This window comes from Paramacrobiotus metropolitanus, unplaced genomic scaffold (genome assembly GCF_019649055.1).
Source record: "Paramacrobiotus metropolitanus isolate TYO unplaced genomic scaffold, Prichtersi_v1.0 Parri_scaffold0000005, whole genome shotgun sequence".
Classification (NCBI taxonomy): Eukaryota; Metazoa; Tardigrada; class Eutardigrada; order Parachela; family Macrobiotidae; genus Paramacrobiotus; species Paramacrobiotus metropolitanus.
In genome coordinates this window covers 1,745,506-1,758,025 of record NW_026570225.1, presented here as the reverse complement: position 1 = coordinate 1,758,025, position 12,520 = coordinate 1,745,506, and the positions used below count along the sequence as shown (strand labels likewise).

Here is a 12,520-nt window from a genome sequence, read left to right as displayed (position 1 = left end):
TCTCTTAACGGTGCATTTATTTATACACTCGAGAAGCAGCAAGAGGACATTGAAAAGAAGTGGATTCTTCTCTAAACATCAGAAAAACAAACAATCACGATCGTTCACCGCCTCTGTCTAAATTCTCTAACTAGATCTGTACATACTTAATAATACGCCGAAGAATTCCTCAACTGATCTCATATTATACAAAGCTAGGGAAAACAAGCTAGTTCAGTATGCCGATGATCTAACGCTTATTACAGGCGGCCATGCACCGACCCATCTCGCCGATCGCATAACACTGCATACACGATTTTGTCCGTTTAAACAGGCACGTAATTAGCCAGGCACGTACTTTGTGTACCGGCAACAACTCATGTATCACTCCCCCATCAACGGGGATCGCGAGCTCCGCTCGATCCCCACCACAAATCGTGCGTTTTCAATTAACTCAATGATAATAATCAGCTTCGGGAATCTCGGGCGTCCGTGGTCGGCCGTTGCGTTTCCGGCCGCGTAAGCTATCGTTGAGCGAGGTAGCCGGCGTGGAAATCGGTGTCGTATTGCCGGTCGACGTCTGGTCAGCCGAGCCAGCTGATCCCTGTAATCGCATTCCATTCATCAAACCCGGCAGTTCATCGCGGCCTTTCGTCACTTCCGCACCGTTAATCTTGTTTAAATCCGGCATTGACTCGTAGCGTTTGTAGCCGGAGTTCCGCCGGGGCAGATGCTGTCCATTGGATAAAGTACGCTCCAATTCGCTCATGTACGGTGCCGGATTTGTCCGGTAATACGTCACACTGCTCTGCTCGTGTTCTTCCATTTTCGCGTTGTTCTTCTTGCCCTTTTTGGTCTCGGTCACCGAGGTTTCGTAGTACTCTTCTTTCGTTCTCGACGGCGGTTTCGTGCCGGGTTGGTATGAGGTCATCGGGTTGGTCCAGGCCGACGCGGAATAGACGTCGTCCGTGGAGCCTAATCGGTGGCGGAGTTGATGACGCATGACCACCACATCGGCGTAATCACTGTCATTCTGACTGCGCCGACTGTTGGCCCGGGCTCGGGTCGGTCGCTGTGTGTGGCTGTTGGTCAATGGTGTGGAATAATGATCATTAAGTTGGTTGTTCCCGTAAATGTACTGCTCACGTTCCGAGCCGGATTGGCTACTACCGGACCATACGCGCTGGTATTTGCGCTGATGACTGCCAATCCGGTCTGATGAGGATGCTGATGACAAGATTGCGTTGCTTGCATAACGATAATCGCCGCCGGCCGATTTCACCAAGCGGGGTGTTGGGTGCGTGGCCAGATAAACCGGGCGAGAGGTGCCTGATGAGGTGGTCGACGGGGATCGCCAGTCATTGTAGATGCGGTAATTGCCATTGACATTGGCATAAGGATCCAAATTGACCGTGGCGGCCGGCCGCATGGGAATTAGCCGCGGCGGACCCAGTGATTTGGAGCGTGATTTCTTGCCAAACTTAAAAATACTCTTAGTTTTGGGAATGATCACCGGGACGGCTTGGCGGGGGACAAAGTCATACAAACGTAAATGCATACTGTCGGAGAACGCATGAAAGCATGCGCGAACCAAGGCATTGGCTGCCATCTCGTTCTTACAGATAAATCCATGACATTCTAACACTTTTATTCCCGATGTGCGCCGCATGATACAGGAAAACAGCGGCGGATGGTGGGGACTAGCCGCCGCTTGGTGATGGTCTAGAGGGAAAAACCGCATAGTCACCACTTCGGAGATGGGCGTGGACGCGCTAATGGCCGTCACCTCCACGTAGCGCACCGCCGCACAGTAGTGCAGCGTCTCAATGGGCATGAATTTCGTCACCGTAAGCCCCATCGAATCCAGATACTCCAACAGTAATCCATTGCTCCACACGCTGAGCCACGCATCGATCCCGGTGACATCGGCGGCCCCGCCCTCGGGATAGATGTCCTTCAGGGGATCCTGGATGCCCTGCAGACCGTCTTTGGTTATTTTGGGCACTGCACAGCCCAAATACAGCACCCGACACCGGCACAATGGAACCGCCATGGCCACGCACAGACTGCACTCGATTCAACAATCCAGCATTCATCAACCTGTAAGGAGTCCGCGCATAGGTCTTAAGCCAATCGGAAAGCAACGAGCCTGGCTACGTAAATTAATTAATTATTCACATATACAGCGGCGTGCTAGACAGCGGTCGGTCGGTCAGCACAATACGCCGACTGGCTACTGTTGACGGTTTATACAGTCAAGGTTTGATGATCGGTAAGTGGATTATCACTTCCCGTCACGACGTTCTCCTCGTCCGACCGACCGCTGACAACAATCAATCTTTAAGTGCGGCCTCTTGAAAGTTTTTTAGAAATCATTAAGAAATCAAACCGTTTCTTATGAAACAACCATTATGAAAAGAGTTCCGCGTTAATTCAAGATTGACCAATCACTATTCGAAAAGGCATCGTTAATCAGTTAAATTCGTTCGGTAAATGCTGGAACTTATTAAAAAGCGAAATTATCACATTGACAGTAAAAATACGGCAACGCTCCTGACTATTCACATACTCACCGAAGCGTGAAAATGAAATAGTATGTATTCAAATGTTAAAAGATTAAGTTATTCGTCATTTCGCAAAATAACCCAACTCATTAGAACGCGGTTTCGAAAGTATCTGAACAATACACAAGAGGCCCTAACGGAGCGAATACGTGCTAATTCGATTTACCGCATCACATCTCAAGCATTGTCTCTCATCGCTTGGGGATAATCGACAACAGCGTCGGGAAAAAAATCCCCAAGTGGTCAGCGTTACATTTTCTGTGGGCAAAAGCGATCAGCGCGAATCACATTAAATTGTAACAAGTGCTCAACTGGCATCCAATGCACAGAATTCACTGGGCCGAAATTCGCTCAAGTAATAGTAATACAAAATGGAAAAGGCGAAAGATGGCGGACAAACAGCCGCTGTCAGCAATAAATCCCTCCACTTTTCTCCGTGTGACAACAGATCCGTCAGCATGGAAAATAATACAACCGCTTGTAGGAGATTGTGCAGTTAACAGTTGCACTTGTGGACGGTAAGAGAGCGAGAGACGAAGAAAAAAGTGAAAGATATCATAAAACGTTTTCACTCTTCGGCATAACACATAAACGCCAATTCCATACCGGCGCGTAATCAGTGGAGCGCGAGAATAGCCAATCCACATAGAAAAATATGCCCATTCAGCAAGAATTCCATCATCTCATCTAACAGGTAAATGAAGAACGGTAAACAAATTCCAGTGTGTGCGCGCAGCAGAGCGAATGATTATGGCGGCACGGAAAGTGTGTGCATGTACAAAACGGCAATAAGAAGTGTGAATCAAAGTTAGCCATTCATTCGGCGTACACACACAAACACACAGCTGAGGGTTGTGTTGAGGATAATAATTTCACTTTCTCTCTCTCAAACATAATCCACCGTCTTGTTCCACTAGGTTATTAAAGCGCATTCCAAAAGAGAGCGAAGGAAATCTTTACATGTCCGTATGAGCCGTAATGGACGGGTTTTAAAGTAGGCACGCAATGTCGCGACGGTGGTTTAAGCGGCGGTTGAGGAGATATTCGCCGGTTTGAGAAATTTATTCACCACCTGCTGATATTTTTTGCGCTTCCTTAGCGCACGTCTACCAAAGACGATCAGGCAACTGGTCGGAGCAGGATATTTTTCTTTCTACAAGCAGTAGTGCACCGTTTAGGAATGCTCTGTTATGCTTACCTTATTTAATAATGACCATCTCTCTCTCACTTGGGTAAGGCGTCTTCAAAGTGGGCGGTATTCGGTGCACATCGCGATCAAATGCACACCAGGAGATGCGTTGCCGGCAGAGTATGTTGGGTCGTTTTTTTCCATGCGGCGACGCTCACACACACACACACAACACAACACAACAGAGGCTATATTTAAAGCACGCTGTTCGTTCTTTTAATTAAAGACATTAATTTAACCGTGATTACCTTGGGAATTCACAAGTTCATAGCCTCAACAAGTAGAAAAAGTTTTCAATATTGAACAGGACAACCAATCAAGCGCGAATCGATCGGCGACGGTGCTGATGTGGTGTGTTTTTGTTTTGTGCCGTGTGCGGACAGAATGCTGTTCAGGCGAGCCACCGGTGTCCTCTAACAGGGAGCTTGTGCGCTGACCGCCAATCGGCGTACACGCATTTTGGAATTATATTAATTATTGCTTAACTGCTTGGCAATTATAGTTTATTGTCGAAATGCAGAACGTATATCTTTCGACTTTTTGCAAGCATCCATAAATTACAAGCGTTTGCTTGAATAAGTAGTTATAAATTTGCGTGGTAGATGAGCATGTAGATCGTTAATGGCCACTTCAGATATGATTGTAAGCTCCATAAAACTGGTAATCATACGTGCTGATTGTAAGCTTAAGGTAGTCGCTGCTGGTCGATGCAAGCATGAAGTACCTACCAAAACTGGTCGAGCAAAAAGTAAATACATTACGTAGATTTACACAGTCGGAATGACGCTATGTAGGACAACAATATCGTAATCATAAAGAAATTTATGTCTCCGGATATTCGTCAATCTTCACCGAGGTGCAACCAGTACAAATATTACGCAGATCTTCAGAAATGCATATCGTTTTACAAGAACTGTTATGCATAGTAAATATGGCTAGTACTTCTATTTGCGACCACTCAATGCACAAGATACTTTTGTTTGTAAATTTAATTAGTATGCTTCTATACGGGAAGCAATGTACCCGAATTGGGCTGTAAAAAAGAAATAGCGAAAAAGTTTCTAAACAACGATAATTGTCAAAATAACGCAATTATATTATTCGGATGATACTAGGTATACGTAATGCATTGTTACACAAGTTACAGCCACTGGTTTCTCTTCGGGATTGACAATACCACGTCGCATACCATCACAAAATGCACTGCAGAGGTCACTTTTGCGGATTACTTACAATTAGTACAACAAAGCTAATTCAACATTTTTCTTTTGACAAAACATGCGTAAGAAACAAACAATACTAAACTGTTCCCATGTCCGTCCACATAAAGGTCGGTATATACCGTTCCGAAGTAGTTGAGACGCTGGACAGGCGACTGGCTGAGCGTCCTCCTGGTGGTGGCTGTATCAGTCGCGGCGGAAGGGGTGATGGACTGAGAGGCGGGGCCGTGGGAGTGATGGTCGGGTATATTGTCATATAATCCGGTTCGTCGTGATCATTTCCTGCAGTAAAACATGTTGATTGCCGGTTTCCAATCCGACTGAGAGACCCCACTTACGGTCGGTTTCTAACAATTCGAACAGTTCCTTTTCGGATGTTTTGTACTCCGTCATCTCCTTCTCAGCGGCGGTAATCATCTCAGTTTCGCCGCGACGACATGCTGCTCGCCACACTTGCTAAAAGTAAATTATGTACCGCGGCTGCTAATTCATGGAACCTCCCACAATGATTTATGCGTAGCTGCATTTTAACCTGATATACACTCCTAGAAGTGTAACGTTGCAGCTAAATCACCGTACCTTATACAAACGCTCATCGTTGAGCGTTTTGGCAGCTGTAAGTGCCGAAGAAAGCTGACCAACTCTACGAAAGCTTTCAGTTTATTATCACTGTATAAAACATCAGTTTTAATGCAAGGATCTTGACTTACCTTAAGAAAAAGTTAAACACTAGTCTGCCCACCGAGTAATACGTTTCTTCAGCACTCTCGTCCTGTGCGGTGGATGCTGCCTCCTGCAGCGTAGAGAGCGCATCGCATATCAGATCTGCAATTAATTAACAACTAATTTTAAATTTAAATTAATTAACATCTGTTATAATATAATTTAACGATAGGCATAAATGTTGTAAGATATCGCTCATTCCAATACTCAAAACACGCCAGTGCGTCAGTAAGAGGACTCAGATACTGCAGCTCTCTGCTGCAGCTGCAGCTAATATACAGAGTGGGAGTACTGGATAAATTCTCAGCTTTTTTCTTTCGTTAACCAAATTTGCTTAAAACCGCTACCATGTGCCAAGCACGTTATTCTACTATATACTGTCATCCTGTACAATACAAGTATAGTACAATTATACAATACGCATAATAGACATAAGTTAATAAAAAGGTCAGTTATACAGTTATGTTCGTAGCTCAGAATACAGAGCTACACTATATAGCTGTAGACCTGCTGAAAATTTAAAGCTCAGTGTGCTGGTCATATATATCTCCACTAAAATTTGTAAGAATTTACCGCCCACTGATTCATCGGGCTCCTGAATAACTTGAACAATGTAGCCCAACAAGTTGCGAATCCCGGTTATCGCTTCTCTGGAATTTGCTTCGTGGTTTGTTTGCTTGAGTAATCGCACAACCTGAATTAAAAAGCAAATTCTCAGCAACTGATTAATTTAACCACAGAATTTTGAAACCGTTAGGCAAACCTGAATAAATTCCTCTCGTGCTATCCGATAATTTACTAATACTTGGATTTGGGACACATTATCAGGATTTCTGGCAAAGGACAGGATGGACAAAGGTCCTCTGTAAATTGTCTACGATTATTTGTTTTTATCGTTGTAACAAGTAAAGGGCTGCATATACAGTAACACGATTACCGTTCAAACTGGAGCAGTATTCCTGAGGAGAAGTAACCGGTGGGCGAGTCGGTCTGACCTTCGGCGATCAAACTTATCCACTCACATTTTGCTAGTGGCGATACCGAACTATGGAAAAACAGTGAAGTCAATGCTAACAATTGAGTAAATGTGCGTAATTTCTGTCCTCATACCTTTACACGTACTAGAATACATAATTCAATGTAAAAGTGACAAATGAATATCATTTTACTCGCTTGATAAGGTTTTGACTTTAAATTTCTTAATAAGGGCTTACTTAAAAGACGTTCGTAGGCGTAAACGATTAGCCGGCCTTTCCACATCATTCAGAAACAGTTGCGGAAGGAACTGTAACGATAGGTCCATAATCTGGACGGAAGCTTCTGAATTGATAATGGCCAGGAAAAGTCCATCCGGATTCCATTTAATGTGCTCCGGTCTCTGTAAATTAATTTTAAATCAGCGGTCTAAATGTAGGAAGAAATTACTAATGGCAAATAAGAAGAACTGCCACCGTTTTACCACGTCGCAAATCTTTCGACGGAGAGTATTTTGCCGGATGTCAAAAATTGCAACAGAACAGTCTTCCAAGCCAATCCCAATTAGTTCTTTTTCAGCATGAATGGCCGAAGAAAGCAACGTTCCTGCAAAAATGAATTAAGACTTTAAAACACCTTAATTGTGCGGCAAATAAACACTTGCACGGCACATTTCTCTATGAAACGTAATGAATCAGTGCGTTCGCATATCCTAAAAAACCCGAGATGTCAACTCCATTTCTCGACATGCGCTCAACAATCTCAACATTCAGTCTTGCCCATCATGCACGTTTCCTGCATACTGTCCTGACCTCTGCAGTAGTTGAACTTAAAATAACTAAAATTTAATGACTTACTAATTTAGTTCAGTTTCACTTGTTTTTGGAGTACACAGCGAATGAGTTGCTGGAAAGTACATTGTTTTATCTGTTAAGGCTATACTATACAAATTCTACTGCTGTATATACTCGTATAACGACTACTACTGTAGGGTATGTAGCTACTCAAGTGTACCCAAAGTATCCACACTGACACAAGAGAAGAGTTGGAGAGATCGTCCATTAGTTCCGTAGTACAAAACCGAAATGTTTGGTTCCGGACCATCGACATAATCCATCACGATGAAACATCCGGGAATTTTTGGTCTAAAGAAAGCATCATAATTTCGGCATTACGTTCCGGTGGCAAATTATATTTTAATAATTGATGTACCAGTACCGATATATCTTGTGTAACAACAAAAACTGCAAAAAAAACTATGATTCGCTGACAAATACTGAAAGCAATAAAAAGGAAACTTTTTAAGGCGCGCAGACCTAGCTTTCTTCCTTATCATGGTGGTACGTACGATGTACGGTACTTGAACTGCAGTGTATGTATATTAAAAAATCGTCTGCAGCATTAGTGTCTTAAGCAGCAATCATCGGTACTTGCAGCCTTACAAGAAGCAGAGTTGCAGAACTCTGGAGCGAGCTCTGCCTTGAGATCTGTGGAGTCGTTTGAGCGGAACGCCGTCCCTAACGTCGCATGCGTAGACATGGAGCGTCCAACAGGAATCCTCTGCTTTTTTTGGGAACCACTGTCTGCCGGCGTACGTCCGCACCGGCGCAAAGCATAATACCATCTGCAATTCCATGTCTATGGTAAAAAACCATGTGGAGTTCATTCCAAATTCCAAAACGCTTCCAATTAGGATGGATTAACTGACCCTGGTTTTATCATCGCTAAAGGCCATTTGCATATCGCAGTTATTATGCAGCTTTGAGCGTTTCTTGTAATGGCAAATCTGCAAAACGCGAAACGTTTCTGTACTGGAATTGCCGATCTCAGCAGCCACATATGGGCGCATGCTAAAAGCACAGTCGGTCTAAAAGCATCGACAAGGCTGAACTCACCGCTGTGCCATCCTTTGGCCCATTTACACGGTAAGAGGTCAATTCCGTATTTGAAAATCCAACCACAACCAGCGAGTCCGATACCTCGCAGCAGACGGGAAAACGTTTCCGTACCGTCGGGGTCAGCGTCTGGTCCAGGGTCACTTTGACAACATCGATTCCGTTTTGGGGATTCAGAAACACGTTCACCAATACACAAGATGAAAGCAGAATCTTAAAATACAATAAAAATTTACTTTTGGAGACCTATGAAGTAAGAACGATGATGATCTGCAGGACTACAATCCCACAGATATTAACAACTCAACAACTCAAAGTTAAGCTGATTTGCGAAGATATTCAAACCTGCAATCGGAACCGATTTGTCCAGTGCCAACCCAGAACTTTTGAATGTTGCAAGAGAATCTGCCAAGGAAAACATGTCACATAAAAATTTTCATAATAAAACCAGGTTTATTTCTTAACTCCAAAAATTGTCAGTTTTTAAAAAATCAGAATTTTTAACTTTGATTCACTAATTTCAGATAATGAAAGGAAGTACAAAAGCAACGAGTAACATCAAGCGAATACAAAACAACTAAATCAGATCTTAAATGGAAAAATGGGATTGTTTCGTTCGGGCAAACATCCGTCTCACAACAATACCTCCAGCTGAGCCAAGTTAGAATTCGGTGGTAAAGATGGTTTCAGTCCAATGCCTGTATAAGAAAATGTCAGTCACTTCTTAGTTCACATAGATAAGATTCAGTTGAATATAGGATACTTTGTAGTGACGATACAGGAAAGCTTCGGATTGTATTTCCCACGAGTACTTGCTCTAGAAATGCAACGATAAAATTAGTGTCTTTTTAACCTACTGAAATCCAAGTTTAATGTTGATGCAGTCAATTGTTTAATGCATAAGCAACCAACCAACCTTTAGGAATGTATTTGGAGCAGTTTGGCAGTTCATCTACATAAATCAAAACAGAATTACTGAAATCCTATATTAAACTACAACTTATGTTTTTCGAGTGATGTTTACGTACCTCGCAAATCAGCAATCAGAGATAAAACACGCAGATGAGCCACGACGGGTACATTTATGGCCATTGGAAGCACTGTCGTAAACGATCCTCACGAAAACCTAAAGTACGGAATATTCAAATGCAGTGAATTTTGAAGTCACATTTCGAAATCATAAACGAAAAAATTTACTTGGATCAAGTATGGTTTTAAAATGTTCTAGCATCCAAGAAGAGTATTAACACTGTATTAACACGGAAGACCGACAGTCTGCATTTATTGAGTGAGTGCATTCCGCACCTAAAATAACCGTAATTCACCGTCGCGAACAGACCGGTTTTAAATGGCCTGGACTCCAACTCTGACTCTGACTCTGATTCTGACCACTCAAACTCTGACTCTGACTACTCAAAGTCTGACTCTGACCGCTCAAAGTCTGACTCTGACTCTGAAGGTTTCTTAATAGGTTTCTTAGGTTTCTTAGGTTTCTTAGGTTTCTTAGGTTTCTTAGGTTTCTTAGGTTTCTTAGTTCTCTTAGGTTTCTTAGGTTTCTTAAGTTATTCTTAGGTTATTCAGTCAGAGTCAGAGTTTGGACAGTCAGAGTCAGACTTTGAGTAGTCAGAGTCAGAGGTTGAGCGGTCAGAGTCTGAGTCAGAGTCAGAGCTTGAGCGCGGGCCGTTTTAAATTGTTAGGAAGCGCGTCAGTCAGTAACGTAGGATATGTAGTCGCAAATACTTCTAATACTTTAAGAAAGCTGAGGCGACCTGACGTAGCACATACATATTCCACCATTAAAAATATCCCCCTTTCTCTGTTCGGATGTACGGAGAAATTTGCCGGGATACCGAAATCCCGAAAAATTAAGTATATGATTTCAGGAAAACAAATTTCAGGCTCCTGCACAAACGGAAGATACGAGTAGGCGAGATTACTGGAACATCATCCAAACAATTACTGTATTTACACGATATTAAGGGACAGAGAAATCCCCAGGACCGTCCGCACTAGGCGTCGGCTCCATTGATGTCAAAGGAACCGACAAGTACAAATATCTGGTCAGTTGTGTGCCGGACTCAAATAATTTTCGGACACAGTGTGCTTTTGTGGATTATCGACCGACTTCAGTTCATCAGTTCATTTACAATCTAGCTGTACATATCCACACGCTATTAATGATGCAACTGAACGCCATTGACCGTTCTCCTAGCCATGATCTAATTAAGTCTCTTTCCAACAACATCCACCGGCGCAGAAAAACATTGTCGACCAGGAAATTAAACCGATTGGCTAGGAGTATTGTTGGTCTGATCGTGTTTAACCGGATAATAACAGCTACAGTAAGCAATTTTATAATGTAGCCACTCCCGCAATAATAATAGCTGGACATAGTAACGTACCAGTTGTGCATGACTCACAAAGTCAATTCCCAATACTTTAATAAAACTGTTTTCTGGCGCAAAGTCACGATCATGGATTTTAACCGGTATTCAACTGTACGGTGAGTTTATACAGTATTTATGGCGTACAAGTTCATTTACAAACATTTTGATTTTAAACTGCCGCAAATTCCGATCGACGCTGGGCACAACACAGAAATACGTTTTGCAGAGTTGTGGTTGAAAAGTCGCCTAAAATGTATTAACTGAAAAGTCACCTAACCAGTCTTAACCAGGTAAAATGTCTTACGTGAAAGGGAACTTCATCTTGCAGGCAATTCTTTGCGCGTTACCGCATGAACTAATACCCTACTATTACTGCAGAGTGCAGAGGTACATCAGTCAACAATCCCGCGCGAAACAAATGTACGAGTACATCTACTCTACGAAAAATACCGAGTTCAGGTATTACAAATTGTTGCCCATATAGTCAGGCATTTTCTGTGTGGTGATACAAATGTGTAGTACAGATACGTAAGGTAAAGTACACGTTTTATAAACCTGCTGAAGCACATAATTAAATATCAGAAGCAAATGCAGCCTGAGGCTGATTTTGCATTTTTGCGGTTCGAAATTCTTTTGTATCATGCATAAATATATTTTTATTAAGGAAAAGGCTGCTCAAAATACGTTCCCAAAGGTCAGTGCGCCAGGTCAAGGCTCTTTCAGATAACTGCTGAATTTGGCTATTAGCAATTCAAAATACATGTACTACCGTATAACGCAGCGGATGCTGATCGCGAGTCTGGACTACAATAGACTAGTAAAATACAATACAAGTAAAATAGACTAGTTCGTGCCGAGAGTAATACAGTAATACGAGTTAGTTCGTCTTTGTTTATACCCGTGATATCAGTAGCCTGCACGTACTTACATGGTATGTCAAGGGAATGTACACTTGGTGTCTTACGATGGTACGTATTCGTCCGTCTTGGGAAAAAATCAAAAGCAGGAGCCGCTACATCTCTACAAAGGGATGACGTGCAGTGCAATCTGCGGCAGCAGCAATCAGTCAGTGACATGTGAGGACACAGCTTTATTTGTCCACTGGGAGAAGACAGTACCATCAGAACACAGGTGTCCCGTCATCCAACCTCGGCCCCGTCGTTTAGTCTCCCCCACACATCCATATAAAAGGGCGAAGAAGATGGAAGTACGACTTGCTATTGGATCACTAAAACTTCAGCGAGTTATCATCCCAGTTTAATATACAAAAAATAAATGCACAACCGCTGTGGTACAGCCGCCGCCGACGATACGGTGTTTCTCCAGCATCGGGATGTTCATAGATCTCCTTAGCACGTTCTACACTTCTGCTGGGTCTTCTCGGCTGGACACTGGTCAATCAAGTAGTCCAGCCTCGCGGTGACATCAGCTGCGTTAACCGAAATTAGTCATCTATTGTACCGATAACTGTTGTATCGATTAATATATTCAACAAACTATTTCGAATTGTACATCCGCAGCCATTCCGAACTTGAACCATGACAGATTCTCGATGGTCAGAACCACAACAATGCAAGCCAAAGCCCAT

General features: G+C 43.0%; 2 protein-coding genes across 4 annotated transcripts; both read right to left on the bottom strand.

Moving 5' to 3' along the window:
* Nucleotides 1-4,009, bottom strand: LOC129581098 (uncharacterized). Its single transcript, XM_055471986.1, has 3 exons — nt 3,772-4,009; nt 2,710-3,696; nt 1-2,079 (listed from the first exon to the last, which is right to left on the bottom strand). Exon 3 carries the CDS (start codon nt 2,030-2,032, stop codon nt 434-436), a length of 1,599 nt encoding a protein of 532 aa, XP_055327961.1. The 5' UTR covers nt 2,033-2,079; nt 2,710-3,696; nt 3,772-4,009; the 3' UTR covers nt 1-433.
* A 681-nt stretch (nt 4,010-4,690) lies between these two features.
* On the bottom strand, nt 4,691-12,450 carry LOC129581149 (WD repeat-containing and planar cell polarity effector protein fritz homolog). Of its 3 annotated transcripts, XM_055472055.1 has the most exons (20): nt 12,051-12,450; nt 11,861-11,979; nt 9,574-9,671; nt 9,462-9,497; nt 9,309-9,362; nt 9,191-9,243; nt 8,891-8,950; nt 8,546-8,758; nt 8,359-8,436; nt 8,093-8,274; nt 7,665-7,795; nt 7,135-7,256; nt 6,890-7,053; nt 6,613-6,720; nt 6,439-6,538; nt 6,249-6,369; nt 5,663-5,777; nt 5,532-5,595; nt 5,291-5,408; nt 4,691-5,234 (listed from the first exon to the last, which is right to left on the bottom strand). In XM_055472055.1, the coding sequence occupies exons 3-20, from the start codon at nt 9,635-9,637 to the stop codon at nt 5,032-5,034; spliced, it is 1,986 nt and encodes a 661-aa protein (XP_055328030.1). In that variant the 5' UTR covers nt 9,638-9,671; nt 11,861-11,979; nt 12,051-12,450; the 3' UTR covers nt 4,691-5,031. The 3 variants fall into 3 exon arrangements, with proteins under 3 accessions (XP_055328030.1, XP_055328031.1, XP_055328029.1); XM_055472056.1 differs by lacking the exons at nt 11,861-11,979; nt 12,051-12,450 and adding an exon at nt 10,331-10,906; XM_055472054.1 differs by lacking the exons at nt 11,861-11,979; nt 12,051-12,450 and adding an exon at nt 9,743-9,857.
* Between the last annotated feature and the right edge of the window lie 70 nt (nt 12,451-12,520).